This window comes from Lagenorhynchus albirostris, chromosome 2 (assembly GCF_949774975.1).
Source record: "Lagenorhynchus albirostris chromosome 2, mLagAlb1.1, whole genome shotgun sequence".
Taxonomy (NCBI): Eukaryota; Metazoa; Chordata; class Mammalia; order Artiodactyla; family Delphinidae; genus Lagenorhynchus; species Lagenorhynchus albirostris.
In genome coordinates, this window is record NC_083096.1 from 110,467,359 (window position 1) to 110,486,011 (window position 18,653).

The 18,653-nt window shown below is 37.2% G+C and overlaps 1 protein-coding gene and 1 long non-coding RNA gene across 4 annotated transcripts in view; one reads left to right on the forward strand and one right to left on the reverse strand.

Moving 5' to 3' along the window:
- LOC132514653 (uncharacterized) overlaps window positions 1–512 on the forward strand; it is a 196,323-nt gene extending 195,811 nt beyond the window's left edge. For both annotated transcript variants that reach the window (XR_009538887.1, XR_009538886.1), the window contains one exon: window positions 176–512. This is a non-coding gene — a long non-coding RNA (uncharacterized LOC132514653). The remainder of the gene's footprint in view (window positions 1–175) is intronic.
- The window catches only part of CLCA1 (chloride channel accessory 1), a 36,706-nt gene that overhangs the window by 14,158 nt on the left and 3,895 nt on the right, over window positions 1–18,653 (reverse strand). For both annotated transcript variants that reach the window (XM_060139627.1, XM_060139628.1), the window contains exons 2-6: window positions 17,746–17,886; window positions 17,428–17,575; window positions 14,938–15,043; window positions 10,789–10,966; window positions 257–475 (exon numbers count right to left, since the gene is read on the reverse strand). In XM_060139627.1, coding sequence (XP_059995610.1) covers window positions 257–475; window positions 10,789–10,966; window positions 14,938–15,043; window positions 17,428–17,575; window positions 17,746–17,886 — 792 coding nt within the window. The remainder of the gene's footprint in view (window positions 1–256; window positions 476–10,788; window positions 10,967–14,937; window positions 15,044–17,427; window positions 17,576–17,745; window positions 17,887–18,653) is intronic.

Sequence of the window (18,653 nt, forward strand, 5' to 3'; positions counted from 1 at the left end):
TGTTAATTCTATATAATTCATCAGATCTTTGCTCACAAATTGAAGGCTAATTTAATTTGGCAAATGAGACATTTGATGCTGAATTTTTGTTGAATAAAGTTGAGGTGGTGGGCAATTCTGATGGAAATGTTATTCCTGTAACTGTTCTGACCCTTGGGGTTGTGTTTATTCCCAGCCAGCTCCAAATTGTGGTCCAGATCATATCATATACAAATTTGAGACTACCATCCAGAAGACCAAGACTCAATCAACGTACCGTCATGCTTCCAGACTTATCAAGGACTAAACACACAATTCTTTGTCTGATCTGCAACAATGAGAAGGTGGGCTTCGGTGGCTGTGTTGTCATAGGAGTGGTTTTCTTAAAGTCCTCCGAACCTTGGATCACTTCCCATGTGCTTCGGAGATTGCATTTTTTGTTTTGCTCGTTTGGGGCTTCTTTATTGTGGTTTTTTTCTGTACAGAATTCAACCACCTGAAATTGTCAATAAAATGATATAGATAACAGTAAACTACTTGTTAAAATATTTAATAATTTGATTAAAATATTTTAAATGCAGATTTACATTTATGTGCCCTCCTCCCCAGACTGCCTTGTAACCCCATAACCTTGGCTCAATCCCACAATCACTGCAGAGCACTGCTGGGGAAAATCATAGAGATAATTCAGAGTTTCTATCTCAAAACAAGTCTTTGACCTCAGTGGACTTTTAGTGCTCCTCAGCAATCATCTATTTACCTGCTGTTGGCTTCCCTCCTACTTCTCAAATTTGCCATTTCAAGCAATTGCCACTATCTTTAAGCCACCTACATCTCAACATTTCTCTCCTGGTACCATTTTCTCTCTCCATCCTTTTACTTCCTGCTCACTTCCTTACTTCCCACTGACTTACAAACACCTTGTGTTCTAACTTTCAACACCCAACATTCCAGCTCTCTCCAAAATCCACTTGGATGTCCCATAGGATCCTTAAACTTCAGGTTTTTGTAATTGAACTCATCACCTTTCCTCTGACTCTGCTCCTCCCCATCACCAAGTATTTCCTAACTTGGTGTCACCACTATCTATTCAGTCACCTAAATAGGAAACTGAGAGTTTTCCTACCTTCTTCCCTCTATGAAATAAGAAGATCAATACAATTCTCTCTCTCTCTCCAGTTCATCATCTTTTCTCCTTTACCAATGGAATCTCCATCATTCAAGCCCTCATCGTCCCTCCCTCAGACTATCTGACCTTTCCATCTTGCTCCCTCTTTAATTGGTCCACTCCACAGCTGCCAGGTACATATTCCTTCTTATTCCTGTACTTAAGGTCCTTCTGTGGCTCATCATTGCTCACACACTACAATCCAGACTACTTCACATAGCTAATAGCAATCTCCATGATTTGGATTTTCACTTCACTCACGATCTTTGCTCTGGCCACGCATTCCAAGTCTCTAATTTCCCCCACTGTAGCCTATAAGTGCTCAAACTTGCCAGACTGTTTTATATCTCTGTGTCTTTGCTCATGATTCCCACTTTGTCAAGGAGTTCTTCCTCTGTCTTCTGCATTGTGAACTCTACCTTCATGTTTCAGCCAAAAGGTTATTTTCAAAATGTTCTCCCATTTCATACCCTTCCCCTAAAGAATTTCCACTCAACCTTGTGGCCTCACAGTACCCTATAAGAAATTTCAATAAGGCTCCTTTAACATTGTAGTGCACTTATTGGGATGAAAATCCATCTATGACAGAACCCTGTCTCATTAAATTTGCTTCCTCAAAACTTAGCCCTATGTCTGATACACAAAAAAAGCTCAATATGTTTGTTGTTTTTTTAGTAACCTTTACCAATCTGTATGTCAGTGTTTTTTAAATCTAGAAAATGGCAGTAGTTGTTATGCAAGAATTATATGAGAACGTATGCAATAAGGATAATACTAACTAAATGATAGTGTCTTCCCCCTTTTTAAGTTTATATCCCTAGCATTTGGGAGATTTAAAAAAGAGGCACAGTATACAAAGAAGGTATAACCTAGTTTCTCCGCTCAGTGATTTTACAGTATTATCATTCAATTAAAAATCCTAAATATCTGGGAGTCAAGTAATTCAGAAAGTAATCATTAGCTGTAAAACACTTATTTTTCTCTTTGTTTGCATTTTTCAGATTGTTTTGGTAGTGTTTCCGTATTATCATTATAGCTACTTTTTAGGAAGGGAACCTGGAAAACTTTTGTGTAAACCCCGAGCAGAGGCTCCCAAACCTGACTGTGCATCAAATTTAACTGTGGTTAATTTAAAACAATCTCAGAGAGACCTTCAAGATGGCGGAGGATTAAGACGTGGAGATCACCTTCCTCCCCACAAATACATCAGAAATACATCTACATGTGGAACAACTCCTACAGAACACCTACTGAACGCTGGCAGAAGACAGATTTCCCAAAAGGCAAGAAACTCCTCACGTACCTGGGTAGGGCAAAGCAAACAAACAAACAAACAAAAAACCCAGAGATAACAGAATAGGGACAGGACCTACACCTCTGGGAGGGAGCTGTGAAGGAGGAAAATTTTCCACACACCAGGAAGGCCCCTAGTGGGCAGAGACTGCGGGTGGCGGAGGGGGAAGCTTCAGTGCTACGGAGGAGAGCGCAGCAACAGGGGTGCGGAGGGCAAAGCACAGAGGATCGGTGCCGACCAGCACTCACCAGCCCGAGAGGCTTGTCTGCTCACCCGCCGGGGCAGGTGAGGGCTGGGAGCTGAGGCTCCAGCTTCAGCTAACCAGGAGGGAATCCAGGAAAAACTTTGGACCTGCCTAAGAGGCAAGAGACCATTGCTTCAGGGTGTGCAAGGAGAGGGGATTCAGAGCACCACCTAAACGAGCTCCAGAGACGGGCGCAAGCCACGGCTATCAGCGCGGACCCCAGAGACAGACATGAAATGCTAAGGCTGCTACTACAGACATCAAGAAGCCTGTGTGCAAGCACAGGTCACTATCCACACCTCCCCTTCCGGGAGGCTGTGCAGCCTACCACTGCCAGGATCCTATGATCCAGGGACAACTTCCCCAGGAGAACACATGGCGTGCCTCAGGCTGTTGCAACATCATGCTGGCCTCTGCTGCAGCAGTCTTGCGCTGCATTCCGTACCCCTACCCCCTACCCCCCCCCCGCCTGAGTGAGCCAGAGCCCCCTAATCAGCCACAACTTTAACCCTCTCCTGTCCGGGCGAAGAACAGATGTCCTCAGCGACCTACACACAGAGGCAGGGCCAAAACCAAAGCTGAACCCCAGGAGCTCTGCAAACAAAGAAGAGAAAGGGAAAATTATCCCAGCAGCCTCAGGAGCAGCGGATTAAATCTCCACAATCAACTTGATGTACCCTACATCTCTGGAATAACTGAATAAAAAACAAATCATTCCAAAATTGAGGCAGTGGACTTTGGGAGCAACTGTAGATTTGGGGTTTGCTTCTGCATCTAATTTGTTTCTGGTTTTATGTTTATCTTAGTTTAGTATTTATAGTTTATTATCATTGGTAGGTTTGTTTGATTTGGTTGCTCTCTTCCTTTTTTTTTTTAATATATATAGATATTTTCTTTTTCTCTTTTGCTGAGTGTGTATGTGTATGCTTCTTTCTGTGATTTTGTCTGTATAGCTTTGCTTTTACCATTTGTTCTAGGGTTCTCTCTGTCTATTTTTTGTTTGTTTTTGTATAGTTTTTAGCACTTGTTGTCATTGATGGATTTGTTTTTTGGTTTGGTGGCTCTCTTCTTTCATTCTTTTTTTACATTTTTAAATTTCTTTATTTTTCATAATTTTTTATTTTAATAACTTTATTTTACTTATTTCTCTTTTTTTCTTTCTTTTTTCCTCCCTTTTCTTCTGAGCCATGTGGCTCACAGGGGCTTGGTGCTCTGGCTGGGTGTCAGGCATGTGTCTGTGAGGTGGCAGAGCCGAATTCAGAACATTTGTCCACCAGAGACCTCCTGGCTCCATGTAACATCAAACTGCGAAAGCACTCCCAGAGATCTCCATCTCAATGCTAAGACCCAGCTCCACTCAACGACCAGCAAACTACAGTGCTGGACACCCTATGCCAAACAACTAGCAAGACAGGAACACAACCCCACCCATTAGCAGACAGGCTGCCTAAAATTATAATAAGGTCACAGACACCCCAAAACACACCACAGGATGTGGTCCGACCCACCAGCAAGACAAGATCCAGCCTTATCCACCAGAACACAGGCACTAGTCCCCTCCACCAGGAAGCATATACAGCCCACTGAACCAACCTTAGCCACTGGGGGGCAAACACCAAAAACACCAGGAACTACGAACCTACAGACTGAAGAAAGGAGAACCCAAACACAGTAACTTAAGCAAAATGAGAAGACAAAAAACACACAGCAGATGAAGGAGCAAGGTAAAAATTCACAAGACCAAACAAATGAAGAGGAAATAGGCAGTCTACCTGAAAAAGAATTCAGAGTAATGATAGTAAAGATGATCCAAAATCTTGGAAACAGAATGGAGAAAATATAAGAAACATTTAACAAGGACCTAGAAGAACTAAACAGCAAACAAACAATGATGAACAACACAATAAATGAAATTAAAAATTCTCTAGAAGGAATCAATAGCAGAATAACTGAGACAGAGGAACAGATAAGTGACCTGGAAGATAAAATAGAATAAAGAAAGAACAGAGCAGAAAAAAGAAAAAAGAATGAAAAGAACTGAGGACAGTCTCAGAGACCTCTGGCACAACATTAAACACACCAACATTCAAATTATAGGGGTCCCAGAAGAAGAAGAGGAAAAGAAAGGGACTGAGAAAATATTTGAAGAGATTATAGTTGAAAACTTCCCTAATATGGGAAAGGAAATAGTCAATCAAGTCCAGGAAATGCAGAAAATCCATACAGGATAAATCCAAGGAGAAACACACCAAGACACATATTAATCAAACTACAAAAAATTAAATACAAAGAAAACATATCAAAAGTAGCAAGGGAAAAACAATGAATAACATACAAGGGAATCCCCATAAGGTTAACAGCTGATCTTTAGCAGAAACTTCAAGCCAGAAAGGAGTGGCAGGACCTATTTAAAGTGATGAAATGGAAAATCCTACAACCAAGATTACCTTATCCAGCAAGGATCTCATTCAGATTTGATGGAGAAATTTAATCTTTACAGACAAGCAAAAGGTAAGAGAATTCAGCACCACCAAATGAGCATTACAACAAATGCTAAAGGAACTTCTCTAGGCAGGAAACACAAGAGAAGAAAAATACCCACAAAAACAATTAAGAAAATGGTAATAGGAACACACATATCAATAATTACCTTGAATGTAAATGAATTAAATAGTCCAACCAAAAGACATAGACTGGCTGAATGGATACAGAAACAAGACCTGCATATATGCTGTCTACAAGAGACCCACTTCAGACCTAGGTCCACATACAGACTGAAACTGAGGGGATGGAAAAAGATATTCCATGCAAATGGAAATCAAAAGAAAGCTGGAATAGCAATTCTCACATCAGACAACACAGACCTTAAAATAAAGACTATCACAAGAGACAGAGAAAGACACTACATAATGATCAAGGGATCAATCCAAGGAGAAGATATAACAATTGTAATTATTTATGCACCCAACATAGGAACACCTCAATACATAAGGCAAATGCTAACAGCCATAAAAGGGAAATTGACAGTAACAAGATCATAGTAGGGGACTTTAATACCCCACTTTCGCCAATGGACAGATCATCCAAAATGAAAATAAATAAGGAAACACAATCTTTAAATGATACATTAAACAAGGTGGACCTAATTGATATTTATAGGATATACCATCCAAAAACAACAGAATACACTTTCTTCTCTTGTGCTTATGGAATATTCTCCAGGGTAGATCATACCTTGAGTCACAAATTAAGCCTTGGCAAATTTAAGAATATTAAAATTGTATCAAGTATCTTTTCCAACCACAACGCTATAAGACTAGATATCGATTGCAGGAAAAAAAATCTGTAAAAAATACAAACACATGGAGGCTAAACAATACACTACTAAATAACTAAGAGATCACTGAGGAAATCAAACAGGAAATCAAAAAATACCTAGAAACAAGGGATAATGAAAACACGACAACCCAAAACCTGTGGGACGCAGCAAAAGCAGTTCTAAGAGGGAAGTTTATAGCAGTACACTCCTACGTCAAGAAACAAGAACCATCTCAAATAAACAACCTAACCTTACACCTAAAGCAATTAGAGAAAGAACAAAAGAAACCCCAAGTTAGCAGAAGGAAAGAAATCATAAAGATCATGTCAGAAATAAATGAAAAAGAAATGAAGTAAACGATAGCAAAGATCAGTAAAACTATAAGCTGGTTCTTTGAGAAGATAAACAAAATTGATAAACCATTAGCTAGACTCATCAAGAAAAAAAGGCAGAAGACTCAAATTAATAGAATTAGAAGTGAAAAAGGAAAAGTAACAACTGACACTGCAGAAATATGAAGGATCATGAGAGATTACTACAAGCAAATATATGCCAATAAAATGGACAACCTGTAAGAAATGGACAAATTATTAGAAAAACACAACCTTCTGAGACTGAACCAGGAAGAAACAGAAATATAAACAGTCCAATCACAAGCACTGAAATTGAAACTGTGATTAAAATCTTCCAACAAACAAAAGCCCAGGAGCAGATGGCTTCACAGGCAAATTCTATCAAACATTTAGAGAAGAGCTAACACCTATCCTTCTCAAACTCTTCTAAAATATAGCAGAGGGAGGAACACTCCCAAACTCATTCTACGAGGCCACCATCACCCTGATACCAAAACCAGACAATGATGTCACAAAAGAAGAAAACTACAGGCCAATATCACTGATGAACATAGGTGCAAAAATCCTCAACAAAATACTAGCAAACAGAATCCAACAGCACATTAAAAGGATCATACACCATGATCAAGTGGGGTTTATCCCAGGAATGCAAGGATTCCTCAATATATGCAAATCAATCAGTGTGATAAACCATATTAACAAATTGAAGGAGAAAAACCATGTGTTCATCTCAATAGATGCAGAAAAAGCTTTCGACAAAATTCAACACCCATTTATGGTAAAAACCCTCCAGAAAGTAGGCATAGAGGGAACTTACCTCAACATAATAAAGGCCATATATGATAAACCCACAGCCAACATCGTTCTCAATGGTGAAAATCTGAAACAATTTCCTCGGGAAAGATCAGGAACAAGACAAGGGTGTCCACTCTCACCACTATTATTCAACATAATTTTGGAAGTTTTAGCCCCGGCAATGAGAGAAGAAAAAGAAATAAAAGGAATCCAAATCAGAAAAGAAGAAGTAAAGCTCTCACTGTTTGCAGATGACATGATACTATACATAGAGAATCCTAAAGATGCTACCAGAAAACTACTAGTGCTAATCAATGAATTTGGTAAAGTAGCAGGATACAAAACTAATGCACAGAAATCTCTTGCATTTCTATACACTAATGATGAAAAATCTGAAAGAGAAATTAATGAAACACTCCCATTTACCATTGCAACAAAAAGAATAAAATACCTAGGAATAAACCTTCCTAAGGAAACAAAAGACCTGTATGCAGAAAACTATAAGACACTGAGGAAAGAAATTAAAATGATACAAACAGCTGGAGAGATATACCATGTTCTTGGATTGGAAGAATCAACATTGTGAAAATGACTCTACTAACCAAAGCAATCTACAGATTCAGTGCAATCCCTATCAAATTACCAATGACATTTTTCACAGAATTAGAACAAAAAATTTCACCATTTGTATGGAAACACAAAAGACCCCGAATAGCCAAAGCAATCTTGAGAAGGAAAAATGGACCTGGAGGAATCAGGCTCCGGGACTTCAGACTATACTACAAAGCTACAGTAATCATGATACTATGGTACTGGCACAAAAACAGAAATATAGCTCAATGGAACAGGATAGAAAGCCCAGATATAAACCCACACACACATGGTCACCTTATTTTTGACAAAGGAGGCAAGAAGATACAATGGAGAAAAGACAGCCTCTTCAATAAGTGGTGCTGGGAAAACTGGACAGGTACATGTAAAAGAATGAAATTAGAACACTCCCTAAGACCATACACAAAAATAAACTCAAAATGGATTAAAGACCTAAATGTAAGGCCAGACACTATCAAACTCTTAGAGGAAAACATAGGCAGAACACTCTATGATATAAATCACAGCAAGATCCTTTTTGACCCACCTCCTAGAGAAATGGAAATAAAAACAAAAATAAACAAATGGGACCTAATGAAACTTCAAAGTTTTTGCACAGCAAAGGAAACCATAAACAAGACGAATAGACAACCCTCAGAATGGGAGAAAATATTTGCAAATGAAGCAGCTGACAAAGGATTAATCTCCAAAATTTACAAGCAGCTCATGCAGCTCAAAATCAAAAAACGAAACAATCCATTCCAAAACTGGGCAGAAGACCTAAATAAACATTTCTCCAAAGAAGATATACAGATTTCCAACAAACACATGAAAGAACGCTCAACATCACTAATTATTAGAGAAATGCAAATCAAAACTACAGTGAGGTTATCACGTCACACCAGTCAGAATGGCCATCATCAAAAAGTCTAAAAATAATAAATGCTGGAGAGGGTGTGGAGAAAAGGGAACCTCTTGCACTGTTGGTGGGAATGTAAATTGATACAGCCACTATGAAGAACAGTATGGAGGTTCCTTAAAAATCTAAAAAATGAACTACCATACGACCCAGCAATCCCACTACTGGGCATATACCCTGAGAAAACTGTAATTCAAAAAGAGTCATGTACCACAATGTTCACTGAAGCTCTATTTACAATAGCTAGGACATGGAAGCAACCTAAGTGTCCAACGACAGATGAATGGATAAAGAACATGTGGCACATATATACAATGGAATATTACTCAGCCATAAAAAGAACCGAAATTGAGTTATTTGTAGTGAGGTGGATGGACCTAGAGTCTATCATACAGAGTGAAGTAAGTCAGAAAGAGAAAAACAAATACTGTATGCTAACGCATATATATGGAATAAAAAAAATGTTCTGAAGAACCTAGGGGCAGGACAGGAATAAAGATGCAGGTGTAGAGAATGGACTTGAGGACATGGGGGGGGGAAGGGTCAGTTGGGACGAAGTGGGAGAGTGGCATGGACATATATATACTATCAAATCTTAAATAGATAGCTATGGGAAGCAGCCGCATAGCATAGCGAGATCAGCTTGGTGCTTTGTTACCACCTAGAGGGGTGGGATAGGGAGGGTGGGAGGGAGATGTAAGAGGGCGGAGATATCGGGATATATGTATATGTATAGTTGACTCACTTTTCACTTTGTTATAAAGCAGAAACTAACACACCACTGTAAAGCAGTTATACTCCAATAAAGATGTTAAAAAATAAATCTGGTCCCCCTCTTGGAAGTTTCTGAATTATCCTGGAAATAGACTGCAAAGCCAGACTGAAGGATGGCCCTAGTGAACCATGATGTATCATATTTTTTAAACTTATATTATATTGTTATAGACAGACTCTTGCAAGTTACTTCACTCTTACTCCGAAAGGAAAACATAATTTTATGAAAGAGACTGGAAGATAAGAGGTGCTCCCCACTAAAATAATTTAACTGATGCATTTATCTTAGTTTGTGCAAATTTGCTGATATATATGTTTGACATTAATAAAGGTAATTTGTCAAGTTTATTTTATAACCAGTTGGTCATTTAAAAAATCATTGAGAAATGCAGTCTCCAACTTACAATGGTTCAACTTATGATTTTTTTACTTTATTGTGGTGCAAAAGCAATACACATTCAATAGAAACCATACCTCGAATTTTGAATTTTGATCTTTTCCTGGGCTAGTGGTATGCAGTATGATACTCTTTGGTGATGCTGGCTATCGGCAACGAGCCGAACATAGCTTCTAGTCAACCACAGGATCATGAGGGTAAATAACCACTATACTCACAACCATTCTGTTTTCCACTTCTATACAGTATTTAATAAATTACATGACATATTCAACATTTTATTATACAATAGACTCTGTGTTAGATGATTTTGCCCAGCTAAAAACTAATGTAAGTGTTCTGAGCACGTGTAAGGCAGGCTAGGCTAAGCTATGATGTTCCGTAGGTGAGGTATAGTAAATGAATTTTCAACTTGAGATATTTTCAACTTACAATGGGCTGGAGGAAAATCTGTATTTTAAAACTACTTAAAGCTATTAAAACTATGTACAAATTCCTTAAAGGCACCAACACTCTCATAAAGATAGAAAATTTTAGTTAACAACCAAAAGCAAATATGCAGGCCGAAAAGAGATCTCTGAAAGTTAAATTAAAGGCTACTGATCATGTTCTTATTACTAATAAAAAGAAGTGCCTGTTCCCCCTGGATAAATTTCTTGTTTAACTAATTCTTGTGCTTGTCTGCCTTTAAGGATATTTGAAGTAGTTCTAAGCCCTTAAACTAAAAGCTAGTGGGAGGGAGATGATGGAGGAGCAAAAAATGGACCTAAGGAAGGGGTCTGAGGAAGATAGGACTTTATCCCTGATTTTGTTCTCCTGGCTTGTCCCACAGAGATCAGCTGCTCACTGATGACTTCCTAACATTTGACCTTTTCTTGCAGCATCTGGGATAAAAACCTCACTAAATTCATAAGTGTCAAGAAAAAAAGAAAAACAAAAGGAGCAAGGCACTTACAGAATGAATACTTTGTGAATACATTATGGAAGCCTTCTCAGTCTGAAATTCATTAGGTATGAACTCACATCCTTTTTCGTACAGTCCTGTTACTCTGTTGGATTTGCATGATTGGGTGACACAGCTTCCTCCTTGACACTTCTGTAGTACATTTTTACCAGTAATAGTTGACGGACATCTGAAAATATATTAAGGTTAGATGTTTAGGTGTAGGTGATATAATTTAGAAGTGTTGGACTCTGTGGTCAGGTTCTACAGATGGCTTTGTCTACGATTTCCTTTTATAATTCAAGAAATAAATACATCCCCTTAAATAGCAAAATTATTAAATTCTCATTAGAGTAATTTCTGTTTGCCAGAAAGTATCTGAGGGGTTCCCAAGATGATATCAGAATGTGTTTCTATGCAGCAAAAACTAAACTTACAGCTACTGTTAACAATTAATAAAGACCAAAGTCCTAAGGCACTTCCTAATCTAGTCCCTCATCCCTGGAAAATCAGGATCCCTCTTTTGTTTACCTTAAAATTTTGCTGAAATTTTTTGTTTGTTTGTTTTTATGTAACTAGTTTACATCATACAGTTTTTGCATAGTTCTTGTGTGTTCATAGGTATATTAGATTTTTCTTTACACACATGACTTTTGTCACTATTATAAATGGAGTACTTTTCACCCACATCTTATTTTATGAGTATATAAATAATATATGACCACTATAGGAAATTTTGAAAATAGCAAAAAAGTATAAAGAAGAAAAAAAAATCATGTCCCACTGTCAGAGATAAACTACTGCTAGCGTATTGAAGCATTTCCTTCTCTATGTATAAGCATAACATTCTACATATAGCTTTGCTTCTTGATCTTAAAAAACTTAGTATTTTAGTACATTTAAATTGTGTTGTTATAATTCACATTATTCTTTCAAAATGTGATTTTAATAATTTCATATTTTGATACTACAACATGAATTTAGCCTAATTTACTTCATTTTGTTCCCCCCCCCAAAAATTTTTCAGTGCTAAAAGTAAAACTTCCATGAATAAATAAAATGTCACATAAAATTTTGACTCTGTTTCCAAGTTTGCTGCATGACTGACTCCCAGAATAAATGCTCAGACCCAGAAGTTTGAACATTTTAAAGCCTGTTGATAGAGCTCATTCTATCATTTCCTTTAAAATGGATTGTTAAACATGAAATTACTGGAGCAAGAAATAGAAAAAATTTTAGAGGTTTGATATGTGTCACCAAATTGCTTTCCAGAAAAGTTATGCTGGTTTATTCCTCTAATAACCATCTATGGGAGCACTCATCCCACTGACAGTCACTTACTAGGCAATAAATGATTCTCATATTTGTCAAATTTGCACCTCTTTGATTACTAGTAAGTCTGAACAGTTTTACATTTTTACTGGCCATTTTTATTTCTTCCTTTGTAAATTATTCTTCTCCTGCGTCTATTTTTCTATTAGGGTGTTATTGTTTTCCTACTGGTTTTCAAAAGTTCTTTATGTGTTATAATACTAAGTTTTTAAAAGCCTGTTTTTTAAAATTTTTGCAAATATATTTTTCTGTTTCTTATTTTTTAATTTAGTTTATGTTTGACTTATATGCAACAAAATTTTTAATTTATATGTAGCCAAATTTATTATTCTTTTAGTTATGTCTTTTTCCAATTCTTGAATGTATAGAAAGACCTTCACCATAGAGAAGTTTGATATGTATTAATGTTCTTTTAGTTTTCATTATGGTTTTATTTTTTATATTTAATGGGTCTATCCAATTGAAAGAGAGTCTGTTAATTTTTCCCCCCACGTAGTTAAAAATTGTCCTGACATCTTAAGAAATATTGTCTTTCCTTGTAGATTTATAATTCTAGCTGTATTAAATAGTAAATTATTGTGTGTCTGTCAGTTCACATTGTTTTAATTAACTTAGCTTTATTGTATATTTAAAATTCAATGAGAAAAATTTCCTTTATACCTATTCTTTTTCAAAAATGTTCTCGGGTACTATCTACTGAATAAACTCTGGGACTTTAAAATGAGGTAAAAATAGAAGTACTTTTGATTAGAGTTTTATAAAACCTATATATTAATTGGGGTTGGATTTACATATTCCATGAATTGAAAATCTCTCATTTAATCTTGATTTTCTTTTAAATTCTTTAGAAGGATTTTATGCTATGGTTTTCTTCAAATATAACTTTCACATTTCTTAGAGTTTTCTTCAAATATCTCTGGTTACCTTATTGACTTCCCTTATCAATTTTAATTTCTATTTTTTCCCTGAGGCTTTCTAAGTAGACCACATATCGTCTGCCTAGAAGCAATTTTCTCTCTCCCTTTCTAGTAGCCCCCCCTCTTTTAACCTCCCTAACATGTTATTGCATTGGCTACAACTTTCTAAACAAGATTAGATAACTGCTAACAGTGCCCACTCTTATCTCATTCCTGGGAATGTCTAATGATTCCCTATTAAATATGAGGTAGGCAGTTGGCTTTCAATTGATGTTCTGCATCATATTAAGGAAGCCTTCTATTGTAGGCAGTACTGTCATTTTTGTAATTGTTTAAGAGTAATTTAAAAAAATTGGTAGATAAGCAATAAATGCTATTTGTATGTTATAATAAGATTTATTGTTAAGAGGACATGGTAATCATGTCAGTTTTGCAAATGTTATCTGTGGAAGGATGAACATGCTGTATATGTGGATATTTCTGGAATATCCCTAGGAAGGAATAGGTACTAGTCAGCTTTTCTCTCAAGGGGATATACAGTGTCTGTCTGGAAGCTTAGCAAGAAGTGGGAAAGGCAGATGTCAGGGCTGAATGGCATCCGTGGGCTGAGATTTGAGAGGTCCATCCAACATATGATCACGTCAGGAGTGGTCTCTGAGGTGCGGAGGGAACAAGCCAATCAGATAGACTGTGTACGGCTCTGGGAGGCACTTAGTGTCTTTTTATACCTAAAGTGACATAAGAGTGAGGGAAAATGTCATGGTAGTGGACCAAGCTGACAGAGTTTGAATGTAATAAAGAAAGGGGAAAATGGAGAGCAGTAATGCTCCTGTGGGAGAAAGGGGAAGCCAAGGCTGAGCTCTGAGCCCAGTGCAGCTTCCCTTGGAAACTGTGCTGAATAAAGACAGTAACCAAACCAAAGCTGAGTGCGTCTCCTTAAACAGCCATCAGGGGAGTCGAACTGGAAGCAAGAGTGAAGAGGCGTGTTGTGCCAGCTCTAGTCTTTAAAAAGAGGTGGTTGTTTTTAACTGAGGCATAAATGTGCAAGCTTATCAAATTCCTTTTCAGAATCTGTTGGAATAGTCATTTAATTTTCTTCTTTTACTTGATATACTATATTAATTACTTACCTAATATCATAGCATTTTCAGACTTCTGGAAGACATCCTTCTTGACCTTAGTGTGTTTGTTATTCCCTTAATTATGCCAGGTGTAACTTACTATCCTTTTATTTAAAACCTTTTTAGAAAGCTGTATCTACAGAATTCTTTTTCATGCCATCTGTCAGGTTTTAGTATCTGAATTATGCTAGCTCTCTAAAATAAATTGGGAAGTTCCCTTTTACATTTGTACTAAAGCAGTTTGTTCCCTGAAACTTTTGATTGCAAGAACTCACCTGTAAAATCACAGCAGCAGAGGTACTTTTTAAGTGTTCAGTTTGCTTCCTATTGACACCATACAAGGTTTTATTCAAATTGGGAGAAGTTTTCTGTTTTGTTTTAATATTTGGACTGTCTTCCAGCTAAATTCCACAGTCTCTCACAGGCCCGTTCAAACTGACATAGTTCACACAGATAGTATTCTACCCTCAAGGCACTGAAGCTTTGTTTATGTCACTGATTGTGATACAGGAAGATGGAGATACTGAACGTAGCACCTGTGGATTTCTTCTAGTTGTACACACACACACAAAGAGGCAAATGATTTGTAGCTGCAGAGTAGAGAATTCAACTAATTAAGACACTTGTAAAGTGAACAAAAGTAGTAGTTTTATGGGAATCTGAAAAAGACGGCACTAAGAGTGAGAGATAGAAAATAAGACAAAAGACTGACATTTTTAAAGTAATCAATTCAAGACAAAATTGTTTGCAATTTTAAATAGTTTGTGAAAAGTTAATCAAAATATACATACATTACTGGTTTTTTTCTTTTATTGGATAAGTAGAATTTCTGGTCATTATCGTACTCGTTAAATACTCCCCATCGTAGATGAGCCCATTCATGGACAAATACCCTTCCTGTGAAAAAGTATTTTAAACACCTGATTACAATAAGAATGGTAAAATTACCCTCTTAAACTAAGAGAAAGTAATTCTTCTGAATGCTATTATGCTTTGCTATGTTTTTTTTTTTTTGATTAAAGTTTCGATTTCCTTAGAAGGAACAATCTGATATGACAATTGCACATTTCTGTAAAATATGACTGTTTATTTTGGATTATCAAGTGTCAATTAGGCACCTAGTAAGTGCAAGGCAGCTATTCATACAATGATAAAACAATTGCCCTGTCCTCACATAGCTCATGGTCTAGCAGATGACACACATCATTTTAGATAACTATAATCCTTAGGGGTGCAAGTGTAATGATGGAGGTCAGCACAGGCTGACCTATAGGGCAGCCAGGGCAGCACCCCCAATAGGTCCTTCTCCCTAATGACTCATATGTGGACAAACCTCAAGCCCTGCCTACTCCACATCTGCCTTTTTCTTCTTTGACCTATTCTCATCTTTCCAGTCTCATTGCCAGTTACTTCTGAACTACTGCAACACTCACTCAACTGGCCTCCATGTCTCCAGTTTTCAGTGACTCCGCTATGGTGCTCAGGGTTAAGTCCAACTTTTCAATATGCCTACAAGGTCCCTGATGATTCAGGCCCTATTCCTCTCTGCAGCCATATTTCTTGCTCTTCTCCACCCACTTCCAAAACTCCATAATGACAATGGATTCTTGAACTCCTTTTACTTTCTAGAGCCACATCATGCTCTTGCTCATCTCTGGTCGTTTTTACATATTTTTCCTTGGTTTGGAATACTCTCTCCCTATCTCTGACTGAATAACTCCTACTCTTCTTTCAAAATTAGGCTTATATCCACCTAGAAGCCTTCTCTGACATCCTCAAACTGGTCCAGGTACCCCTCCTTATCACTTTCATTATATTCCATTATGGCGTTTATCGTGTTATATTGTCATTGCTTCTTACTTGCCAGTCTCTCACTACAGACTCTTGTCTCCATGAGAACAGGTACCATGACTTCTTCACTGACATGTCTGGGCACATACTGTCTAGAACTTAATAGATACTTAGTATTTGTTAAATTTGGATGAATGTTAGTGACTTATGTACAGCTCAGTTTTTCTGGAATGTAAATTCCCAGGTAGGCTGAATTTGGAAGGTTAAGTGAGGAGGTGCATGTTAAGTAACCCTAGTATCTCACATTAAGGATTTTAGATTGTTCTCAGTGCTAGGGAACAACTGATGGCCTCTTAAAGGGAAGGGAAGATTGTGAAGTAGCAGGCGTGGAGTCACAGTACAGAAAGGAGAGAGTATAAAGGAATGACATTGTATATGGTGACCTTGATGGCTGGAGTGGGCCCAGGAGCGGGTTGGAGCAGCTAAGTAAATCAGTTCAACACATATTTATTGAGCTATACATTGGCAATTTTCTGTTCGTGTTATGGGGGTGTTGTAAAAGAACAACAAAGAGGTGTGTTTGTTGGACACTTCTTTCTGAGAAGGTCTGTAAAAGCACTCTAGGGTATTTGGGAGTGGGGCATGCAGGCACCAAGTGCTATTTTGTTTGCTTGTTTGTTTTCTCTGCCTTGCCTATTTAAATGAAGAAAATCAAATTTGTTCTAATCTTTTCAAAATGGTAAAGAAACCTATTACAAGTTATTAGTTAACCTAATTAGTTAATACTAATCACACTTGATTATACTTGGAAAGTACATATTATATATACTCCATTGCTGGTTTCTTTTAATCTTTTCTCCAAAGATTGCTCTATTTGGTTCATATGGGAATGCTAAATGATATTTTGTGAAGGAAAATTTGGTTTTTTCTTTAGTCACATATTTTTGAGAGCTGAACAGCAAGGATATTCTGTCTGATACTCAAAGTGAGGTCCAAGGTCAGGCAGTATCAGCATCACCTGGGAGCTTGTTAAAATGCAGATTCTTGGGTCCTACCCCACACCTACTGAATCAGAATCATTTTAACAATCCGTTTATAGTATGAACGCACATTGAAGTCTGAAAACGTTATGCATGTCTGCCATCTGGTAGCCACTACCTGAATTACAGGCAGGAGGTTTAATTTGTTCAGGTGTCTCCCCACAGAGCAATAGAAACCCAACATTGCATATTAAACTATTTTAGAGTTATCTGATACTAATATGAAAATTAAAAATATTATATTTACACACATATATATGCAGAATATGAAGAAAATAAATTTCTAACTGAGAAATGAACTATTTGGAATCTGTTTTACATGAAAGAAACATACTATAATAGTCTATTTTATGTTCTTACTCAGAAAGATAATGCTATTGTTGATCCATTTGCAACGTAAAATTATTAAGTTATGAGAAATATAACAGAATATTTCATCTCTACCCATACCTTGTGGTCCATATTGAAGCAACTTTTTTCCTGCTAGGAACCCAGGAGTCAGATAAATTTTATTACCCTTTTCTCCACAGCCTCCCATATGCTCAGTATAGGGTCCATCGTTACCTGTTGGATTAGGTTCAGCAACCAGAACATCAGCCTGAAATTTAAGAAAAAGCTTTCGTCATTACAAAATTTCAGCAAATGAATTGACCTTACTTCACACCAGCATGTTCTGAAACAATTTTATTCGATTCTAGAATATTTTGAAGAAAAAAATCTGAGTCACAAAAGAAAACCAAATTTGAAAAAAGAACTTGATATTCTCACATTTTTGTAGGTCTCAAGTTTGGGTTTCACATATTCAGGTTTTGTGTTCCAATTTTGAGGAATCAAAATGGCAACATTTTTGAAATAGAATCTTTTTTCTGTAGCTTCAAACAGATATGGAGATGCCTCGGTCACCATATCCTGGTCGGGGGAGGGGGGAACAGAAACAAGAGCATTTAATGACAGAAAAAAAGATGAAATTACCAATTATTCAAATTTACATCTGTATCTCACATTTCCAAAAACTAGCTATTTATCAAGCTTGGAAGAGGAGATTATTTTGTTAATAATAATAGCTAGCCTTTTTTGAGATTTTTTACCACATGCTCTGTGTCACAGTGTAATGGTTGACAGTGAAGACTCCAGAAGCAGACACTAATCCCAGCTGCACCACTTATGGTGGGTCATCAGAAATTTCCTTGAAGGAGTTCCCTGGCAGTCCAGTGGTTAGGACTTGGCGCTTTCACAGCTGGGGCCTGGGTTCAATCCCTGGTTGGGAAACTAGAATCCCACAAGCCTTGTGGCGTGGCCAAAAAAAAAAGAAAGAAAAGAAATTTCCTTCAGCCCTCCTGAGCCTCAGTTTCCCCATTTATAAAATGGAAAATATTACAGTGACCAGCTCATAAGGTTGTTGTGAGGATCAAATGAAGTCAAGAAAGCATTTGGAACCATGTCTACTTAACACAAGTGCTTATCAAATATTAGCTCTTAGTTTCATTTTATATGATCCTTTGAGGATCAGTGAACCTTTAAGGGAGAAACTGAGAACTAGAGAGTATTATAGTCTCAATATCTCACACCAAGTAGTAGTGGAGAGAAACTCAAATTAAAATGAATACAACTTCAACACCTGCTGACTCCTGTAATAATTTGGGGGCTAACTAAATGTTATGATAGTATCTGTTTTT